At 42.8% G+C, this 23127-nt stretch overlaps 3 protein-coding genes across 6 annotated transcripts in view; 1 reads left to right on the top strand and 2 right to left on the bottom strand.

Moving 5' to 3' along the window:
• Nucleotides 1-4909, bottom strand: part of LOC307044889 (uncharacterized protein) — a 104057-nt gene extending 99148 nt beyond the window's left edge. For 2 of the 4 annotated variants that reach the window (XR_013809722.1, XM_079690320.1), the window contains exons 1-2: nt 3416-4909; nt 1309-2362 (exon numbers count right to left, since the gene is read on the bottom strand). Coding sequence is in view for 2 of the 4 variants with exons in the window: in XM_079690320.1 (XP_079546446.1) it covers nt 1309-2362; nt 3416-3637 (1276 nt within the window). In the remaining 2 variants the exon portion in view is untranslated. Of the gene's footprint in view, nt 1-1297; nt 2363-3415 lie in introns of all 4 variants that reach the window. The other 2 variants (XR_013809721.1, XM_079690319.1) reach the window with 2 other exon arrangements.
• Nucleotides 1-23127, bottom strand: part of LOC307044894 (uncharacterized protein) — a 172791-nt gene that overhangs the window by 129201 nt on the left and 20463 nt on the right. The gene's annotated exons all lie outside the window — the stretch shown is intronic.
• On the top strand, nt 5123-9038 carry LOC307045218 (uncharacterized protein). Its single transcript, XM_079690744.1, has 4 exons — nt 5123-5921; nt 6009-6117; nt 7279-7429; nt 8482-9038. Exons 1-4 carry the CDS (start codon nt 5802-5804, stop codon nt 8654-8656), a joined length of 555 nt encoding a protein of 184 aa, XP_079546870.1. The 5' UTR covers nt 5123-5801; the 3' UTR covers nt 8657-9038.

The following is a 23127-nucleotide window of genomic DNA, read 5'->3' as shown; positions in this document are numbered from 1 at the left end:
TCATTGTCTTACTGCACCTGTGTGTGTTAATGTGTCTGATTGTAATTCTGTGTCCTAAACTTGGTCTGAGCATAGTTGAGGTTTTGACATTTGGGTGAATTTCACCTTGTCTTTCCATTCGTACATAAAACGAAGATCATCTATGACTGGGGCAGCGCACATTACCATAGGATTTATAAAATACTGATTCTGTCTCTATTCTATCACCCATAGGATTATGTAGAGTGGTTGTGTAGCTAAAAGTTGGCAACTATGGGCGTCGCCATGTTGGCAGTTACGCAAACTCCTGACTATCCCAACATTAACATCTTTGTTGGAGTTGAGGCAACTGGTGGTATGGCAGACAGCAAGCGTTCCAGACAAAATTCCTCTGTAACTCAAAGTGGTCAGGTCCTGAGAAAATATAAGCCTTGATATAATAAAGAATACAAAAAATCATTAAAAAAATTCCCCAACCGTACAGTTGTCATTAATAGGGATAGGAGCTGTAGAGACGGTTGATTTGTGCCATAAGGTTGGGCACTTTACCATGGGGAATGGCTCAGCCAGCCTCAAGTGGCCATTCCGTAAACTGCATGTGTTGGCACTTCCTGAAAAAGCTATTAGTTTAAAAGACCTTGGCAAATTATCTAATCAAGGTCAATTTATTTTCATATGCTTCATCCAGAATTTTTAACTGCATCTCGTGGTCTTGACAGCTGATGGTATTAGCTCAGTTCTCATGGAGATGGTTGATCTGTAGATATGTGGGAAATGTAGCTGCCTCTTAATCTGCACTCATCTGTATGTTCACATGTATGAGGTTTCGGTAGAATCAAACTCTTAAGCGATATTGGGATGGTGCAGAGTTCAGTTCTGGATTACTGTTTGGAATGTTATCAAGTTAAGTGTGAAAAACATTAAGAGTCAACACAATTGGTTTATCTGGCCGAAAAGTCTACTTTTTTATTTTTCTGATAATAGTATTTCACTGCAATATGTATTTCCACTAAAGCTCTTGCACAAGAGTTGTTGGTCGAGAATGTCTCTATTGTGCTGGTGGGTCACTGTGCCATATTCTCACTTGGCATGGATACAGACCTGGTTCATGTCTTGGTTTAAGGCCAGGGCGTAAATATAAATAGTGGGTTTATGTTAGTTTCTTGGAGCTAAGTATAATTAATTTCCATTGTTTCAAAGCCAGGTGATTGTGACTCAATCAGTCCAGATTTGTGCTGGTATAACTTGTGTATTTTTCTAAATGTTCCTGGTAATGGGTAATGAATGAGTAATGAATTAAATACCAGATAAGAGTTACCCTCTGCCTACCGTTGTACAGACTATGGTGGTTGGGAGCCATCTCCTCTCCCGCTGCTCTCCTCTGCTCCCTGCCTGGGGATCCACCGCTAAACCTCCCCTTACCGTGCTCCATCCCGGGGCTGTGCTGATAGTGCTGGTGGTGCCGTATAGACTCCGGACTACCCACGATCACCCGCCCTTTCCTCATGTGCTCTGGGGTCCCCATCGCTGCAAGCATGGCATCCGAACTTCCACAGCATGCCCCCCCCATGTGACTTGAGCGGTGTCTCTGACCCAGCTCTGGGCTTGACTTGGCGGTGTTCTTCCCACGGCCCGGTGATGCCTGCCCTGACATAGATAGCTGTTTGTGGGCTAGTAGGTCAGAGCTGTGGGGTTTTGGGTTGGAGTCACATGGTATCCTGGTGGGAGACTTACTGTGTTTCTCCTGGCTGTGACTCCGAAGGCCACGAGGGTCCAAGTCTGTGAGGGATCCCCCTCGGGGGCGGCACGACTGGGGGAATGTGTAGTACTCCGGGGTGGAGCTGTGCCTCCTTCCTGTGGATTCACACACATCTCCTGGTTTCCGGTGGTGTTCCGAAGAGATGCATCTTGACCCAGGACTGGCGTTGGAGCCAAGGAGGGGGGGCTTGAGGTTGTCTGGGCTGTCCGTGCTCCCTGCGCTGGAGGTGCTGCTTCCATCGCCTACATCCCGCAGCAGGCCAGGTGCTGGGGCACCTCCACCCATTTGAGACGAGCTGCTCTGACTTTCAATGGAGCTCCTACGCCCGGTTCCTCCATTCCCCCCCACAACTCCTCCAGCCACTGCCGCAGTCCTCTCCTCCTCCAGCATGAGGCACACCTCCTTGAGCTCCAGGTTTTCCCGGATGACTTCCAACTGGCGCTGCTCCAGCTCCTTCAGCTTCTGCAGGTAGATGGCCACCTCCTTCCTCATCAGGCCGGCGCTGTAGCGGCCCAGACGCTGCCACTCCCTCGAAACACGCTTTCCCTTCTGCCGGTCGTCGTCCAGGAAGCAGCACAGGTCCCGCAGCTCCTGGTTGTCCTCCTGCAGTTTCTGGTTCACGTCCTGGTTAACATTGGCACACAAAAAGAAGCACACACAGAGCAGAAGTAATACGTTTATTAAGTGTTTGTAAAATCGCACTTGTAGCTTAGACTTGCAACTGAACACAAACCAACGATAAAAATAATAAATATTGTGTACTGCCATTTAATATAAAATCATCTATGATTACGGGATACGATTTGTTTTCCATTTCCCTAGCCCTAATACATAATTGTTGTCATTTGACATAAAGATATTTACTGATTTACTATGATATAAAACACAGAAAAACCAGCAAACATGACATTGGAAAGGCTAGAACAAGGTAATAATTGGCTCCATTTTGCATTTACTCAAGAACCATCCTTAAGGACTATTTTGACATACTTGTACTTGACTTGAGTATTTCCTATTCCAAACTTGAAAAGCAGTATTTTAGTTTTTACTGTACTACATTTAATTAAGACAAGCTACTTTATGAAAATAAAAACACATGATAAATTATATGATGCAGTACTGTATTACTTATATACCCTGTTATTTAAGGGGAAATACAATTGGCACCACATGTATTTGTTGGTTATGCATCATAAAAAAAAAAAAGTCAAATATAATACAATACTGTGAAGAAGCTGCTCTGCATATTGAGTACTATGTTTGACACTTGAAGTACATTTTGCTCATAATAAAGGGTTGTACTTGTAATCGAGTATTTTAAGACCTCATTATTTGTTCTATTACTCAGGGCCGTCCCACCCTACAGGAACCCCCCCCATCGACGCTCGCGAAACAGAGGGCCTCATCATCTAACTTTGCGTGGGGCCTCAAGTTGGCCAGGGACGGCCCTGCTTTTACTCAAGTAAAGGATCTGAGTATTTCTTCCACCTCAGCCATTTTGCCCTTTTGAGGCCATATTTCAGATTGCTTCCTCTCTTAATGATCATGCCCTACAGAAGATGATTAGGGCCACATGTGATTTTCTTTTTTTGGGTCTGACCAAAAGTGTTTTTTTATTTGTTTTATTCTGATATTAAACTCAGAAATCTGGCCCTTCCATCTCCCCCCCCCCCTCACCTTTAGACTCCGGATCTCGTTCAGGTGCTGCTGGAGTCTCCGGTTCACCTCCCGCATCAGATTGCCGTGCTCCACGATGGCGCTCCTCTTCCCCGCCTCTGCCCTTCGCAGTCTCCGCACCAGCTCCTCTTTGCCCCACTTCAGCAGCTCCTCGTCGCTGATTTTGGAGATATCCTCCGCCGGACTCTCAGCGCTTTTGGAAACCTGCGCGCCTTTCTCCATCCTTTTAGTTGAGGTTAGCAAGGGAAAAAAGTCTGGTGGATTTCAGAAACACCAAACCAAGCCTGACAGGGATAACTCTGATCCTACTTATGTTCCCACCAACCCACCCATTTTTTTTTACGTCCGTGGATTTACATCGTTTTCAGTTGGGCTGAGCCTCGCCCATGCTGAGGCTCGGGTCTCCGCTCGGGTCTCTGCGGCTGCTGCTGCTCTCTCCCCGCTGTTAGAGCTTCAGTCCGCCCTCTGCTGCGGCTCTGGCTGTGCCCTCGCTCGGCTTGGCGGGGCGGTTTCTCTCCAGGTGCATGCCTGCCGCCTTTGCGCACTCCCGCTGCTCAGTGCGCACTACCGCTGCCCGACCGCTGGGGATGAGGAGGGGAGGGAGAGGAGGACTGCAAGGGAAGGTTGCAGGTGTATATCCAGGATGAGAAGGTGTGTTGAGTGGAGGAAAGAATCTCCCTTCTCTCGTTCCTTCACCCTCTACCTCTCTCCTAACGTCTTTTTTATCGGGTTGCGCCATCTGCTGATGGTATCCGGCCATTACTAAAACATAATAATGATAATAAACTTTATTTATATGGCAAAAACATATTGCAAAGTGGTTTAACATTAAAATACACTGACAGCAAGTTAATTAAACAAAAGCAACTAAACATAAAAACATATAGTAAAACACATAAAATAATACAAAAAAAAAAATACAATACAAATAAATGAAAAATAAGAATAAAAATGAAATTACATAAAGGCAATTCTCAAAAAAATGACTTAAAAGAGCTGACATTTTGCAGCGCTGCTCTCCTCGGGACCTTGGAACGACCGACAGGAATGCCTCTGAGGATCTCAGGGTGTGGTCCTGGGGTGGAGCAGAGGGATCTAAAAGGTCAGATAAATAACTTGGGGCAAGGCGTCTCAAGGCCTCAAAGATCATCACTAAAGTCTACCAGCCAAAGTTCCAGCCCACAAATTGTATTTAGAAGTGCACAGCAGCTTCAGAGATGATACAAATAAAATATAAGCTGTCTTTAAATTAAAAGATCTTAGCGGTGGTGATGCGGTACTCGGTTTATCTAAGCCAGGGTAATCAAACTCAAGGCCCGGGGGCCAAATCCGTTTATTATAAGGTTAAATGCCACTTTACAGAAGCAGGTTGCCAACTACATGTCCCACAATGCATCTCGTTTCGTGACATGCGCACTGAAGAGACTTGCAATTATTTGCGCTGGACTTCTGCTTTCAGACTAATTACTAGTTATTATCCTATCCGATAATAATCAAATTCGGAGGCAGCAATGTAATATAAAGTAATACATTATTTTATATATATATATATATATATATATTATATAGTTATATAGTTACAACCGGCCCTTTGAGTGCATATGCGAATGTGGCCCGCAATGAAATTGAGTTTGACACCGTTGATAAGCTGTTTACCCTGCTGATTAGATTTGTACTTCAACTATTATAAAAGTGGTGTTAGTATGTAGAGAGTGTCCTGCTGATAAAAACGTGGGCCCTGTTTGTGCACCACTGAGCAGCTTTCATATAAATGATGCAAATATTGCCTGACTCGATGAAATATACCCAGATATTCCTCCCCCTTTCACTTGCGTGACGTACAACTGATTTGACTTTAACAACGTTTAAGACTTCATCTTTTAACTTTGAGTAACACAAATCTGGTTTATGCTGATAATGGAAAAAAGGCTTTTTCGGCCCAATGACGTTATGGACTGACATGGAATTTCCGACACTGTTTGGCCACAACAAAATGTTGCTTCAGAATCAGGTAACAATCAGAAACAGGTTTATTGCCAAGTAAGTTAACAAGTAGGCCGACTGTATGAGGCAATAAACCGGTTTCTGATTCTTTTCTCTGATTCAGCTCACTTGGGGGCTTGCTCTTACACAATAGATCGAGAAGTTCTAGTCCTCATTGAATTGGTATTGTGCATCAAAACAATGAATCATTAAGGAGAAGACACTTTCGTTATCATTCCAAAAGAAAAACAGTGAGGCCAAGACTGCCTGGAAGGGGAACAATGTGGCAGGGCCTGTGTGACCTGATGGACTGGTTGCTTGTGATGGGACATTCCCCTCAGTATAAATGAGCAGGAGAGTGTCTGCTGCTGCGTCTGTGAAGAAACGTTAGAGAGTCGAGAGGATGCAGCTGTTACCCTCCCTGCTGATTCTGGTGCCACTCTGCGGAGGACAGGAATGGGAAGCTCCAGAGTATTGCCGTGGCAGCCCATGCTCCCAATTCAAAGTTGTTAATAAAACAACGGTAGGTTATTAGTGCAGTTCACACACAAACTGTTGTTTTTTGCACTTTCTCTAAAGTTTTATTAAAAACAATTTCTATTGTCTACAGGACTTTGAGGAGCGTGTGTATGTTGCCACTGCATGGATTACAACCAAGATACCCAACCCTACGGCGTATGATCTGATCGCTGCAAGTGCGAGGCTGAAGAGTGTGGCAGGTATGTCAGATGTCTTTGGTGGTTTACTAATCTATTGTCCAAAGAATGCTTAACAAAATCACACAGTTTTTAGCTGAAAAGTTCAGAGATAAAGCCTCAGGAGAAGCAATATATCTAACGTTTGTATAAAATAAATTGTATAGACATAGTGTCACGGTGGGAAGAAAACGAAGAAGGCCAGCACCCTTTGTTATGTGAATGTTCTTGGGTTATCTCTGGGAAGTTAGATCATACAGCATCTCTGTATAGTGTGTATATTCACTCTCTGTCCTAAACGGCTTGTTGATTATTTTCGGCTTGTTGCGAAACAGCCCTGGTACTTTGAGTATTTGGCTGATAATAGTTTTGCACTTCAACGCAAGTAACAGTTTGAATTACTGACTTTACTTTTAACATAGTATTTTAAGACCAAAGTATTTCCGAGTACTGATTAAAAGTGGGCTATCACTATGTATAAACAATTAAATAGCATCTTTACTGTGTTAATTTTTAAAAGAATAATTTTGCTTCAGGTGTCAGGTACTGAAAAGGATTTGTGCCATGTGAATTTATTTTTGAGATCGGAGAAACTATGAGTTTTATTTTATATGAGGAAACATTGCCACTTGTTAGCAAAACGTTTCTCAGAATACTTAATTTAATCTTAGAATTAAAAAAGAAATGTCACTTTTTGTCGAATCTCAAAATATTTTTCACATTTCACTGCATAGTGATTCACTTGCCATTTGAAAACCGTATCACACACCCAATGCAGACAACAAGAAGAACACTTGGCTTTAATTCATCCCTGGAACTCATGTGTTGAAAATCTATCCTGGTTCTCATGAAATGGGATGGGTGTAGTATTGGTAGAAGAACAACAGGCCAGAGATGAATTTTAAATAAATGAAGCAGATTGTCCTCCAGATATTGTTGAATTTGTCTAACCTCTAAGAGACTGTTGCCTCCATCAAATGTCTTGCAAAAAATCTTTAGTTTATCCAAGTGTCTTTCAATGAAAGGTTTTAACACACGCTTGGCATCCTTAAATCAATACAAAATAATCAATAGCTCCAGGGAATTGTTACACATTTTGTAATTGTTGACAAGATGACAAACATGCGTACGTCCTAATGCTGTGCAGTTTTCCATATGATTTTCTTATTATCATTTCTCCTCCAGGTCACTTTGACACCTGGCCGGTACTGGTCAACGTCACAAATGGCAAAGAGTACGCACTATCCTGGTTTGTCCCTCCTGACATGAACATACCTGAAATCACTGACCCATCAGTCCAACTGGAAATTAGACCTGAAGTCAACGTCTACGTCAGGTGAACAATAATGACTTATTTTTACAAATATTTTTGCTATTGAGTAGTGTTGGAATGAGTCCTAAACACCAAAATTAGTTAGTATTTAAACTTTTCTGGTTCCTTTGTCTCAAAGTCAACAGTTTTTTGAATGTCAGCCTTTCTTGAAAATGGCAGTTTCTAAAATGGCTAAATGAGATAAAAATCATCATGCCAAGCCTCCTTTAGTTTAGCCGTGGTGATGTGAAGTCATTCAACTGTAACAAAACCTCTAACAACGTAAACATGTGTTAGCCACCGATGAAAATCCAATGGAAAAAAAAACATCGCTTTTTGTCGAGGTAGCCCTTACAATGCTAGCTTCCGGGTTGGCCTACATTACCACTATACTGGAGTATCGTTGGACATATTAGTCATCAAACAATAAAAAAATGTGTAAGATTTGTATAGTTCATAATTAGATAACAAATCTAAATAGGAAAAAAGTGTTATTTAAACTCAGAACTTACCATACCACTTGTAACCTTTATGGGGCTCCTAATTGACTGTGGCTAAGAAAGAAAAAACCTCTTTACCAACTTGACAACACATGGGCAGCATTAAGAAAATACATTCAAATGCAACACCAAAAAGCATTTAGGTTAGCTAGGTTAGCAAGCTAGCTTACAGAAGATCTGCAATGATATCTGATCACATTTTTTAAATAAGCCAAAAAAACTTAAATTGTAGGTAAGTTTCCATTGAAATTGACAATTGGCTAACTTTATAATCCATGAATGTCAACAAGAGCTCCGGAATGCATCACTTTTTACCGTCCCCGTTTCCTTGTTTTTTGTGTTTTGAGCTTCTTGCAGTTCTTTTATGCAGCGCTTTTTGTAAAACCAATGCATGTTTGGTCACAGCAGCGCGTTTGCACTTGTCAGCCACCATAGCTTCAACATAAAAAAACACGTATGCAAATCAAAACAGAAAATAATTGAACACGTCAGACAGTATTCTGAACCTTATAGTGAATGGAAAAGGTATTTGATAAAACAATTAATTTGTGTCATTGTTTCTGCATCATATTAAAGGGTCTTTCGTGGCACTCCAAGCATCGACCAAGGAAAACTGAATGCAAAGGAACTTTGTAAAAGCTTGCGCAAAGCTGGGAAAACCTTCAACACTGAAAGATATGCCGGGGCCGCCTATGAATCCTATTTCGCTCTTACTCACCACAATGAGGTCTGGATAGACAAAACCCAGTAACATGTGCATCATACTGTATTTAGTATCACTTTATTCATCCTCTATATGAAGATCTTCAGTGTTAGACTTTTGTGTAAAAAAGTGTAGTAAACGTATCAGAAATAGACATATTACAGTAAAAAATGCAGTATTGTCCCCTCAATGGTAAGGATGCACAATGAAAAATTGTTATTGTATTTTTTGAGGGGGGGTTCTACCAAACAAGATTATATGAAGTCTGCAGAATGCTGTTTGTCGGGCAGAAAAGGGTGTCATGTACACCTATTTGAGGAATGTTGTGATATTTCCCAGCAGCCCTAACCACTATGTATGTATAAATAAATAATAGTTTCTGATAAAAAATATATCTGCTGTAAACAATCAATAAACAGTTTTAAACGCTTTACGTGTGCATTTGTGGTTAATGTCACAAGTGTTCCCTTCATATTTAATTAGAAAGTTCATCACATGTCAGCCCAGCCCTGAAGGAAGTCCCTGGCACAGCTCTTCTCCAATTAAACAAAAATGTGACAACTACATCCTTCTTCCTGTTTCAAACCTTTGTGCAAAAGCTGAAGGCATTTGAATTGTCTAACAACTCAATCTTAGTTACAGACAAAACAAGAACATGTCGTCACAATCAGGAACGTCATCTACAGACAGAGTTGTCTGCTTCTGTCATGAAGAAGTGCTTTCAATCTATTAAGAGAGACCAGCTCCCTGTGTATATGTATATATATATATATATATATATATATATATATATATATATATTATGGCTCATCCGATCTACCAGAATCTAGCTTTTACAATGAAGTCAATTCTGCTCTTAATGCAATGCCTATAATATACACGCACCGCAAAACAAACTGGTGACTGGTTTGAATGTCTTCATGGAAATGGAATCCGGTTTGACTGCATTGCAGGAAGAAATGCACCTGAGGGAGTTATGAGCAGAGCAAGAAGATTAGATTTTTCTCACCCTACACACCCCGTGAACTGGAGACAACTGGAGAAGCCGAGAAGGGGGACTCGGGCGGACGGCCCCGGGGCAAGGCAGAGTCCGAGTTGGGGGACTCGGGCAGACGGCCCGGGAGCAAGGCAGAGTCCAAGGTGGGGGTCTCGGGCGGACGGCCCGGGGGCAAGGCAGAGTCCATGGTGGGGCGAAGGCCAGAGCGGGCGAACTCAGGGCGCCAAGCATGAGGGCGAAGGCAGCAGCAGGAAGAGTCAGGGGGCCGGGCCCGAGGGCAAAAACCGCGGCTCTCAGGGGGCCGGGCTCTCAGGGGGCCGGGCTCGAGGGCGAAGACCAGACAGCTCTGGAGGCCGGGCAGGACCCGATGTCGGCCGAACAGGAACCGGAGCCGGTGGGACAGGCTTCGGCAGGATCCCCCGCGGAAGAGGACCAGGAGTTGGCAGGACCCCCGGCGAGACAGGTGATGGCCGGGTCCCTCCAACGGAACAGGACAAGGGGTTGGAAGGACCCCCGGCAGGAGAGTAGTCGGCAGGACCTCCAACGGGACTGGATATGGAGCTGGGAGAACCCCCAGCGGAACCTCCAACGGCACAGGAAATAGGGTTGGCAGGACCTCCGGCAGAAGAGTAGTCGGCGGGACCCCCAACGGGACAGGACATAGGGTTGGCAGGACCCCCGGCAGGAGAGTAGTCGGCGGGACCCCCAACGGGACAGGACATAGGTTTGGCAGGACCCCCGGCAGGAGAGTAGTCGGCGGGACTCCCAACGGGACAGAACACAGGATTGGCAGGACCCCCGGCAGGACCTCCAACGCCACGGGACATAGGGTTGGCAGGACCCCCGGCAGAAGAGTAGTCCGCGGGGCCTCCAACGGCACAGGGTTAGCAGGACCCCCGGTAGAGAAGCAGTCGGCGGGACCCCGAACGGGACAGGACATGGAGTTGGCAGGACCCCCAGCGGAACCTCCAACGGCACTTCAGTAGGGACTTGAGTTGGGACTTGAGTAGGAACTTGAGTAGGGACTGGAGAGGGAACTCGAGAGGAGACTCGAGAGGGGACTCGAGAGGAGACTCGGGAGGGAACTCAAGAGATGACTCGAGAGGGAACTCGAGAGATGACTTGAGAGGGAACTCGAGAGGAGACTTGAGAGGGGACTTGAGAAGAAACTGGAGAGGGGACTCGAGAGGGGACTTGAGAAGAAACTGGAGAGGGGACTCGAGAGGGGACTTGAGAAGGGACTAGAGTTGGGACTTGAGAAGTGACTAAAGGAGGGACTGGAGAAGGGACTAGAGAAGTGACTAGGGAAGTGACTAGAGGAAGGACTTGAGAAAGGACTTGAGAAAGGACTTGAGAAAGGACTAGAGAAGGGACTTGAGAAGTGACTAGAGGTGGGACTGGAGAAGGGACTAGGGAAGTGACCTGAGGAGGGACTAGGGAACGGACTAGAGAAGGGACTCGAGAAGAGACTAGAGAAGGGACTAGAGAAGGGACCAGGAACTGGGGCCGGGACCATTTCTGCTGGGGCCAGAACTGGGTCTGGAACCATGGCTGCTGGGGCCAGAACTGGGGCCGGAACCATGGCTGCCAGGCCGGAACCAGGGCCGGAACCATGGCCGCTGGGGCCAGAACTAGGTCTGGGACCATGGCTGCTGGGGCCGGAACTGGTTCTGGAACCATGGCTGCTGGGGCCAGAACTGGGGCTGGAACCATGGCTGCTGGGGCCAGAACTTGGGCCGGAACCATGGCTCTTGGGGCTCGGGCTGCTGGCCTGGCCTTGCGACTCCTACTTTTAGAAGCCGTTTGGAGGCTTCGTGGACCTCCAAAAGCCAGACGAGTTCCAGAGAACGGCTCCTGGACAGGAGCAGGAGCTGGGGCAGAAGCAAGGGTTGACTCCAAACGGACCACACCGATGTGTGTGGTGTCATAAAGGGAATTGGGAGGCAGAGAGCTAGCATGCCTGAGGCTAGCAGGCAGGGGATAACACACCGAGAGGAACTCCAAAATCCAGCCAGGTAAGAACCTCACCAAGCCTGGTTTCTCCATAGTTATCTGGCGCGCCTCTGCCAGAGCAGCCTCTCGCTGCTGAACCCCGGACGCTCCCATCCATCGATCAGAGCAGGTAGCCAAAGAAAAGGTAAAATCCAACAATTCCTGCTCAAAAGGATCTGCTGGGCCCATATTTGGTTGGTTCGTACTGTTACGGTGGGTGAAGCAAGCAGGACCCAAATGCAGATTACACTGATATTGCCTTTATTTCAAGGATAAAATAATAACTTGGATAAAACAGAACACTCACCGGTGAACTCAGTCACAAACAAAAGACGAACCAACACTGAACACAGGAAAAGACAAGACTAAATACAGGGAGGGGTAATCACAAGAGCAGGGGAGGAGAAACACAAGGGCCACAGGTGAACACAATTAGACAACTAGACACACCAGGGAAACTAACAACAGAAGGAAAAACACAGGGAAAAGGACCAGACAATAAACCAGGAAGAAAACAAGGGAGAACAGCAAAATAAACCCAAAACAAGACATACAAAACGTGACATAACACAATAATCGTAACACAGATGTTGTTTTTTCTCTGTCAGTTGTACTGTTCTGTAGGATAATAATTTAAGAGTGAATCTATATGCTTACTGCCTGAATCTGATTTATGGTTTTCACTTTCTTTGGTTCATTTGTTCTGTTTTTAATTCAGTAGGTGATCCTGTATGTTCATAAAATAGTGAGCTTAACTGTGTGTATTAAACTAAAACGGAGCGTTTTCTGTCAGCTCAGATTTTATTTCTGATTTTTAAAACTGTAATATGTGCTCATGTGTTTCAGTGTTGTTTAGGCTACTGCCTGAATATGCTGAATGAAAAGTAGGTTTTCCCATCGATAAAATCTCTTAGCAGAGGACACATTTGTAATTTGCCTTCTTATTTTATGAGGTTACATTGTAATCCAAAAGGAAAGTAATCAGGTTACTTACATTATGTAATAATTAGATTAGAATATATATTTTTGTACAGGTAATAGGGTTAGGGTTATTTATAATGGAATGTTTTTTTAACTTAACTCTCCAAACCCTCATTGTGAATATGGAAACATTTAAATCCACTGATGAATTCCAGTACTAGCAACGGAGCCTGTGATGCTTGATACTGAGCACTAGATGGTGATGTAGACAAAATCAACAAATAAGAGCATGTGTGTAAGGAACAGCACAAAACAACAGGCTGAATATAACCATTTTCCTCTAGAACTATCACAAAGCCTTTGCTCAGTACATTATGTGCAGTCACATATCCCTGCAAGTTGGAAAGATGTATGCATTATTTTAGGTAAGCTCAATTGTTTTGATATGATAACTTGATAGACTGTTGTATAAGTGTGGAAATGTGTGCTTTGACAGTCAGAGGAGGAAGAAGAATTATGGTGTAATGAATACCACTACCAAAATGAATGAGTCCTGCATTCAAAATCTCCCTTAAGTGTGTGTTTAAGGCACACTATTTGGGCTGTGAAGGTTAAATTGTTATTTCTCGCCATTAATCTGGAAACCTCAACGTGTTAAAAAATTCAAGCGAATTAAACAACATTAACAAGTTTGACTCAAACCTCCTTCTGAGATTCTGATTTTTACCATAAATTGGATGGCAGTTAAAAGATGAAATAAGTGCACTCGTTCACTTTACATGCGGTGAAAATGGAGGAAAGGCCTTTCTTTCGAAAACCATACGCCAATTTCTTGAAGTTGCACATAAGTAATAACCAGATAGTGCTTGCAGTTTTGATGAATTTCATACCAACATTATTGAAATCATGATAAATTAAAGTAAAAGAAACCTCAGATCTTTGTACCAGTTTGTTATGCATTTCCTATTACAACACAGCACGTGTATGTGTCTTCTCTACCTCGAAGAAAGTAAATACAAGTCATTTAAACTCGTGATTAATCAGAGAGAGGGGATAACAATTATAGCAGATGTAGGTTGTCCAAAAAAAGGTGCTAAGACAGGAACAAACATTTCGATGGGCAAGAATAGATTAATTCATCCAAAAATACAAGTGGCGACTAATTATTATAGAGTTACTTTAGTGAGTGCGAAAGCGATGTCAGTGTGAATGCTCATATCCTCATCATAAGTCCCTGTTACGCCCATCTTATTATTTTTGGCAGCACCTGCAATATTTTTGACATCTTCTTGGATCCATCTTTATATATATATGTCACATTTTTATCATTTTGATTGTCTATATCGTAATTGTAACACTTTTTTAATAGGAAATGCATGACATGTACTGTCCTGGGAGAGGGATCCCTCCTCTGTTGCTCTGCCTGAGGGTTCTTCAATTTTCCCCCATTAAATATGGCGTTTCTCTGGGGAGTTTATCCTTGTCAAGGGCAGAGGGTTTCATGTTCTGTACACTGTAAATCCCCCTGAGACCAATATGTCATTTGTGGTATTGGGCTTTATAAATAACATTTGGAGTTGATTTATGGTGTTGTGTTTTTCTACCATGTAAAGTACGAATGAGCGATATGGACCAACAGCATCTATAGAAAGCTCAGTAAGCTCTGCTCAACATAACACTGTTCCCCAGCATGAGACCCTGATCCACTCAAAAGGACACTCTCAGTCACCACGGCAACCGTTTCTATAGCGTAAAGCCAGGCCCAGTGCGTCAGGTATGTAATCACACTTTTATAGAAAGCTGGAGTGTGACTCATACTTAATAACTCAACCATCTACCCTTTTACATGCCTGTCAATCCTCAAGAGATGGAAGGAACGCTTTAGACTCAGATTTGACTGGTTATGTCTTTGAGAAAATTAGTAAGACACATTTTTGACACAGATCCTTAAACAGGACACCTACTCTATGTGCTGCTGTTCACTATAAGTGTGATGGGGATATAAGAAAGGCATCCAACGGAGTCAAAATGGAATGGATCTTTTGATTTTATTACAGAAAGTATTTTTACTGAGTAGCACCCAAAACTGTGGTGGGTCGGGTAGCAGTAGCTCATTCTGTATGTACTTGGCTTTGGATAAGGGTAGCCGGTTCAAGTTCCGATTGGACCAAAACAAATTATGTTGGTAGCCTGAGAGTTGCCAGTTTGCCTCCTTGGCACTGCCGGGGTGTCCTTGAGCAAGGAACCGCACCCACAACTGCTCCCTGGCACCGGAACACTGGCAGTCCCTTTGCTCTGCCACCTCTCCATTAATGTGTGTCTTTAGTTCCTGTTTGTGTGTTTGTGTATTACAGGTCTATCTATGTAACTGTGAAAATAACGCCTGAAGAACTGAATTTCCCCTCGGAAATTCTTAAAGGTGATCTTAATTTTAAGTAGACAATGGAATTTCTGATACATTTGTGGTATTTGTCTGTTTCACTCTGATATACATCCTATAAATGAATGTGTGGAGACTGCTTCCATTTCACTGTGACTATATAGCTATTGTTGAAACCAGGAAGCTAACCGCGCTTAAGCCAGTTAGCATGGTGGTCATAACAACGGCAATCCCCACTGAAATCTGGAGAAGGACACATAGAATGCAGGATAAACCAAAGAGACAACGGAGTAGAGCTATGTCTAGATTTATAGAGAAAAAGAGATACAGTATTTGCCGTATCGTCCCCTCTCATCAAGGGGTCTTTTATACATAAATATGTGTCCCCGGTGTGTCAGGGAACTCACAAAGTCTCAGAAAACAAAACCCTCTCGTTTCCTTCATACCCAAATCTCTAAAAACGGGGTTACAACGGAGCTGATCCAGATTTGCATCCAATATGATGTAATATCGGAAATATGGGCTGGCTTTACGCCAACGGCCCGATCAGAAACGTTGCTATCAGAAACAATGTGCAACATGTTTTGTTCGTAATATGGTCTTTGTTTACATTAGCAAGTATCACTAACACTCAGAGCTAACCTGTAGCCTACTGGAGAAAGTATGTGTAAAAAAAGCAGGAAATAAAAAAGGAACTCACCTTGTAGTAAACCTGCAAGAAAAAAAACATTTGAGCTCCATACTTTTTCAGAAATAATCCTTGAAGTAGTTTGGACAACCCAGTCTCACGGCATTTCGTGTTATAGTCAGGGGTACACATAACTGGTACACAGGTACGCATGCGCGGCAACAATCTGAAATGCGTACCGTCACTTGTGTCACAAAGCGCATTTGCGTTCCGACGTACTTGTGAAGCTTTTCAAGAAGGCGGTTAGATCACCGGACGACAGAGTCGGTCTCCGTGTGCACAGACAGAGCTGCTTTTAACGTTGGTCTGTACAACAGAGTTGTGCCGAAACTACGCCAACCGCCCCCCCCCCCCCCCCCCCCCTGTTGACGCTCACGATACAGAGGGCTTCATCAAATAACTTTGAGTGGAGCCAGAAGTTGGAGTACCAAACACTGACTCCAGGTACTCATCTGAGTACCTGACTGAGAAAGTTATGTGCACCCCTGGTTATAGTCACGACAATTTAATCTATTGATTCGTGTTCACCAACACAATTTTCCCCTTTTTTTCGTGTCACACAGAACGATTTTAAAAGCAATGTATTTATGTTGGTAGTATGTTTCGTGCCTGCAGCACGTCTTTTTGTCCACACAGGAGGAGAGGGTAAAGAGCAGAAAGTGGAGCCAAACTAACTGGGTAAGACCTAGAAAGCCTTTTCCACGACCCAGCATGCTCTTGGTTGACGTCACAGGAAATTAACTCTCAGGTTAACTCATCAACAAGACTGAGGGGTCCATCGTGACAAGCTGTTGCACTTGCCTGGGGGAATGCAGTAAAGAGAGCAGGACTCAGGTGAGAGGAGTGTGTAGCATTATCTACAACTGCATGCATGCCATTGTAGAATTCAGTGTTGCAGAATGAAAATAAAAGATCCTTGAATCCTTTAATCATTTATGAGCATGAAACTGTTGGAAATGATCACACTGATTTCACTGTATGAAACTTGTATGAGGAATGACTTGCTAGAAAGGATTTTCCTCTATTTTTAGCTTTGCATTTTGTTACGAAGTCCCATTTCTTCTATTTAGAAATGGGACTCTCCCTCTGTCTCTCTCTGACACACAACAAAGGTTTGTCCTGGACCATGTATGTCAATTTGTCCCGCCCATGGGTGTGTGTGTGTGTGTGTGTGTGTGTGTGTGTGTGTGTGTGTGTGTGTGTGTGTGTGTGTGTGTGTGTGTGTCAATCAATCAATGTTTATTTATATAGCCCAATATCACAAATGTTACATTTGTCTCAGTGGACTTCACAGTTTGTACAGAATATCAGTATGACAATACGACACCCTCGTCCTTAGACCCTCACATCGTACAAGGAAAAACTTCCAGAGAAAACCCACAGTTTAAAGGGGAAAATGGGAGAAACCTCAGGGAGAGCAACAGAGGAGGGATCCCTCTCCCAGGACGGACAGACGTGCAATAGATGCCGTGTGTAAATTGAAAAGATAATACATTTGCAACATAGGTAGTCCAAATCTTTGGAAATGCATGTGTGTATAATAGGAAGATGAATCCACGAGTATATCCATCCAGGACTTATGATCCAGGACCACAGCCACGACTCAAGATCCAGGACTCGCAATCCATGACACAGGACCGCAGGATCCTCCATGACTCCGGAACCCGGCGTATATAGACACCAAAAAGAAAGAAATTTGGGGAAGCTGGGTTAATCGGAACATGAGAGTACACAGGTATAGACAGAGAGAAGGAAGAAGTAAGATGTCCCCCGACAAACTAAGCCTATATCAGCAAAACTAGGGGCTGAATCTAATCAGCCCTAACTATAAGCTTTATCAAAGAGGAAGGTCTTAAGCACACTCTTAAAAACGGATAGTGTGTGTGTGTGTGTGTGTGTGTGTGTGTGTGTGTGTGTGTGTGTGTGTGTGTGTGTGTGTGTGTGTGTCCTCTTCAGGACCGTGGAGTCTGATAGAAGAAGTCAGAGTCAGCCCTGAGGGAGGATGCCTGCTACTAGAGTTTGCTCTTTGGAGGAGAGTGCTCTAAGAATGTGATTGTGTGTGTGTGTGTGTGTGTGTGTGTGTGTGTGTGTGTGTGTGTGTGTGTGTGTGTGTGTGTGTGTGTGTGTGTGTGTGTGTGTGTGTGTGTGTGTGTGTGTGTGTGTGTGTGTGTGTGTGTGTGTGTGTGTGTGCCGGTCCATCTTAGGTTTTTTACTTCCCCGGAGAACAACTTTTGTGGAGATTAACAAAAAAAAACTCTTAACATTGTCATTCATGAAGTCCTGATCGCGGCTTAACTAAAAAGGTGAGCTAATAGTGCAGGACACGTTTTAAAGAGGTCATACCCTGTTCATTTTCAGGAGATATTTGTATTTAGTGTCTCTACTGTAAAATGTTTCAATGCTTTAATGCTCAAAAATCTCTTAATTTTGTCATACTGGCTGTACTGCAGCACTTCTTTTCACCCTCTGTCTGAAACCAGAGCCCAGTCTGCTCTGATTGGTCAGCTGACCAGTTCTATTGTAAGTGGTCAACCACTTAAAGATCATGTACAATGTATTGGAGCACTAGCCAATAGAGGCACACGTGTTACATAATGATGTCACTATGTTACAGAAGCAAAAAAAGGAGTGCAATAGAGACGTTTCAGGTAGGGGGAGTGTGTGGGGGAGATACTCCCTCTAGGGGGAACTCTGGAATTGTAGCCTTTGCAGACCATTTACATGCACACAAACTTATAAAACACATTACAGGAAAGGTAAAACCTTAAAAAAATGTAGGGCCCCTTTAAATTCTTCACAACAACCTAGTTGTGAATCCACACCAGAGTTACTGCTGCTCATTCAGTTATGAAATCACTCCATGTGTGTATGCTGTATTTGCATAATACTAGCAGGAGGAACATTTATTGGTCATCTTTTTGAAATAAGTGACACATGACTTTACAGTGTTAGCGGAACGCATTTACTCTGGTAACACAGCACAGTGCATTATCCTAATACAGTTTATGTCACTGATGTCCTATTGCAAGTGTACAGTGTTGACTTGCATGGATTATTCGGCATTAGTTTGCCCACACTGGGTTTGGTGCAGGATTAGTCAACTCACTTGAGCGGGAAGGCAGATTTTCACAGTCATTATCTCATACTCTCTCTCTCTCGCTCTCTCCGACTATGTCCATCTCACTGTCACTGTAAGTCATGTGCACACACACACACACACACACACGCACACACACACACACACACACACACACACACACACACACACACACACACACACACACACACACACACACACACACACACACACACACACACACAGCTCCCATCCCCCATTCTACAATCACAGGGCAACGTACATCCTACACAGATGTGAATGCGCACAGATGTGAATGCGCACATCACTCACTGACTTCAATCTGGAGCCAAATGTTAGATTGCCTGAGCAACATCATGCATTTTAATATTACATTATTTTCCTTTCTTAACTATGAATGATAAAATATATCGATGACATGACATCTCTCGCCAATCTGAGGTAACCTTTGCATTTGATTGAATCCAAACATCCATGTGGTTAAAAAAACACACAGTATTAGTGTATTTTTTAATAATCTGAATCTGAAATCTTTAAATTGTTCCCATAGTGGCAGTCGCTCAAGATAATAATAAAAATAAATAAAGATAAATACAAAAATAGAACAAAAACACTATACAGACAACATTTAAGTAAACTGTCCAGAAAATCATCAATAATCAAATGAAAAAAATATTTGTATGCACCAATATATATTAAACACAATCATCTATGTGCATACTGGCCATCTCTAACGGCTTAAATGCAATATCATTACATTCTAAATGTATTGAACAGAAGTCTCTATATGGCATCGCACTCTCTTCTGAGAAACTGAAAGCATGTAGTTATGAATTAATGGTGCTTATTTTGAGATGCCATTAATGCTAATGTACATGTCTGTGTGTGGGTGTGTGTGATTGCTGACGCTAAAGAAGGCCTGTTCACACAGATTCGCCTCCCACCACCTGCAGCTCCATGTCCCTTCACATGCTGACCGATCTCTTTAAAGAGAAACGTTCATCAGTGCATGCTATACTGTCTGAGATTTATATTGCTGCGAAATGTTCTGCCTGCATCCAGCAACTTCACCTAATCCAAAAAGTATATCAGTTAGATATTTAATTATAGGAGGAGTTACGGTGGCCGACAACGACAAAAACAATTACATTAGGAAAAACTTTCAAAAACAATGCAAATATAAAAACACAAATAGGCCAAACTCGTGCAGTGTTTACTAAAAGCGCTGCATAAACGAAACTAATAAAATGTCCAATACGTTTTTTGGGCCGTTGTAGTGCATTAGAAGTTGGATGTATAGCACTGATGAACTTTTTTTTTTTATATCAATGTTTTTTTTCGACTGTAAAAAGCTTTCCACGCCTCACAATCTCAAAACAGATGTAACATTGATTGAGTTGAAAGGCTCGGTCAACTTGTTGAAAATGTATTTGCTCTGCTCAGTTTGCGACGTATTTCCGAAATCAATCTTTTTGCTGTTTGCTGTTTTTTTATTTATCAATAATTAATCTACCGAGGGCTGGGGTCAGAGACTCAGGATATAGTAGAAGAATGTGACAGATCTTTTGACAAAATATGAAACATGTTTTTATTTCAGTGTCACATTTTCATCTCGAACTCTAAGACAAGACATGTTTTTTTGGAACGGGAAGAGAGGGTGGGTCGCGAAATTGAAGACGAATGTGGCCAAATATGTTGACTCTGTATAAATATCTTACCAGGGTTTTTGAAGTGTGTTAGAGTCGTAGCCCTGCTCCCCAAGGCAAGGAAAGGCAAGGCAAGGCAAGTCAAGTTTATTTATATAGCACCTTTCAACACAAGGCAATTCAAAGTGCTTTACAAAAAATGAAAGACATTAAGAAAATAGCATTTAGAATCAGTCATTAAAAAGCAAAGATATTAAAACAAACATTAAAAGAAAAAATACATGGATAAAAGCTACAGTGCAGTTTAAGAAGTGAATAGTTCAATCAAAAGTCTTTAGCCTGGATTTAAAAGTAGTCAGAGTTGCAGCGGACCTGCAGGTTTCTGGGAGTTTGTTCCAGATATTTGGAGCAGAATAACTTAACGCTGCTTTACCATGTTTAGTTCTGACTCTGGGGACAGAAAGCTGACCCGTCCCTGAAGACCTGAGCTGAGAGAGATCTGGATGGTTCATAATTTAGCAGGAGGTCAGAAATGTATTTTGGGCCTAAACCATGCAAAGTTTTATAAACCAGCAGGAGTATTTTTAAATCAATGATTTGACACACAGGAAGCCAGTGTAAAGACTTCAGAGCTGGAGTGATGTGATCCACTTTCTTAGTGTCAGTGAGGAATCGAGCAGCAGCGTTCTGAATCAGTTGCAGCTTTCTGATAGATTTTTTAGTGAGACCTGTAAAGACACCATTACAGTAGTCGAGTCTACTGAAGATAAAAGCATGGACAAGTTTTTCCAAATCCTGCTGTGACATTAGTCTTTTAATCCTAGATATATTCTTTAGGTGTTAGTAGGCTGATTTAGTAACTATTTTAATGTGACTGTTGAAACTCAGGTCAGAGTCCATGACTACACCTAGATTTCTGGCTTTATCTGTTGTTTTGAACATTGCTGACTGAAGCTTAGCGCTAACTTTTATACGTTCTGCCTTGGCTCCAAAAACCATTACCTCAGTTTTATCTTTGTTTAATTGGAGAAAGTTCTGACACATCCAGTCATTGATTTGTTCAATGCACTTACTCAGTGTTTGAATTGGGGCATAGTCTCGTGGTGAAATGGTTACGAACATTTGTGTGTCATCCGCATAGCTATGGTAACTTATGTTGTTTTTCATTATCTGAGCCAGTGGTAGCATGTGGATGTTAAAGAGAAGGGGCCCCAAGATGGAGCCTTGAGGTACCCCACATGTCATATTTGTCAACTCATACCTATAGAAACAAAGTTGTTTCTGTCCTTTGAGTAGGATTCAAACCAATTTAGAACTGTTTCCGAAAGTCCCACCTAGTTTTTCTTGTCGGTCTAGTAATAAGTGTCAAAGCACTGATATCTAATAATACTAACACTGAAGTTCTGCCACTGTCTGTGTTTAAGTGGATGTCATTGAAGACCTTTACAAGAGCAGTCTCAGTGCTGTGGTTTGGACGAAAGCCTGACTGGAACACATCCAACAGTTATTTAAATGCAAGTAATTACTCAACTGTTGAAAAACTACTTTTTGAAGTGAAAAGACTTGTTTACTATATGAAGTAGATCTGAGGCCATGCAATGAAAAACATCTTTGAAAAATCCTGTTGGAATAATATCAAGGCAACAGAAGGAGGATTTCAGAAGTTGAATAATGTCCTCTAGGTTTTTATCATTAATCTGATGGAATTGTGTCATGGTATATGAATTGATTAACACTTGAACACATTTGCTGTACCTGATGCAGAGGCACTGACTACTTGTGTGATTTTCTGAATGTTGTCAGTGAAGAAGGAGGCAAAATCATTGCAGGCCCTGGTGGGTAGAAATTCAGAGGCTACTGACAATGGGGGGTTAGTTAGTCTGTCGACGGTAGCAAACCAGATGATTTACTAGCTAATTTACTGGGATGTTAGCAGGAGCAAGTGTGGAAGAAATATTCCGAGTAAACATTTCCCTAGTATTTTCAGTAAAATATCGCTTTGTGGTTACCTCTTTTTGAACATTTTTGTGAACAGAAATAGAGCTCTCAAAGAAAACACAGGAATGATCAGAGAGTGCAACATCAGTCACCACAACCTAATGCTGCGTTCACACCGGACGCGATGTGAATATTCTTTTCGCTCTAAACACTCAAGTTTTACCGCGGCTTGCAGTTTGTTGCGTCATTCAAAACAGACATACCGTTGACGCGCCACGCCATTGATGGACAGTTGAGGTTGTATACTTCCATGCAAGATCGTTTTGGTTATTTCTGTCCTTGACTATGGAGGATATAACAACTATTGCTGCTTTGTACCTTCTGTGGAAGTCCTACAAATGTAGCAACAAACGCCGTCGTGTCTGGGTTCTTATTCTCCTCCAAGCCAACTCCTTTTTGTTGTGGTCCCGGTAGATATATGACATTATATCGTAAATCTCCGGGAACCCACTCACAGTCACAATGATCATCTCTACCATCTTTACAACTGATCAATAGCAGGACGTCAGAGGGACGTCAGAGGGAATCCCAACGCTGGTTGGCTTTCGCGAGAACACGTCACGTGAATTTGACGCTCAAGTTCAAAATTGAACTCTCGCGTTTGACGTGGCCCCATTCAATCGCCTCAATCGCGTGATTCGTACCGCATCCACCGCTTCATGCGCTGTCGGAGCGAATTCGCTTCTGTCCGCATCTCTGCATTGAATTTACATGTAATCGCGCCGCCCCCTAAAATCGCATCGCGTCCGGTGTGAACGCAGCATTAGAGATATTCAGACCCCTTGAGATAATTAAGTCCA

The sequence above is a fragment of the Notothenia rossii genome (assembly GCF_949606895.1).
Source record: "Notothenia rossii genome assembly, chromosome: 6".
Taxonomy (NCBI): domain Eukaryota; kingdom Metazoa; phylum Chordata; class Actinopteri; order Perciformes; family Nototheniidae; genus Notothenia; species Notothenia rossii.
This window is presented reverse-complemented; position numbering and strand designations above follow the sequence as displayed.

Excerpts from the sequence above, each read along its gene's own strand:
- LOC307045218 (XM_079690744.1), top strand. The coding sequence starts at position 5,802 with ATGCAGCTGTTACCCTCCCTGCTGATTCTGGTGCCACTCTGCGGAGGA. Across the intron at positions 6,118-7,278 it reads GAGGCTGAAGAGTGTGGCAG|GTCACTTTGACACCTGGCCG; the intron begins GTATGTCAGATG and ends TTTCTCCTCCAG. Across the intron at positions 7,430-8,481 it reads GAAGTCAACGTCTACGTCAG|GGTCTTTCGTGGCACTCCAA; the intron begins GTGAACAATAAT and ends ATCATATTAAAG.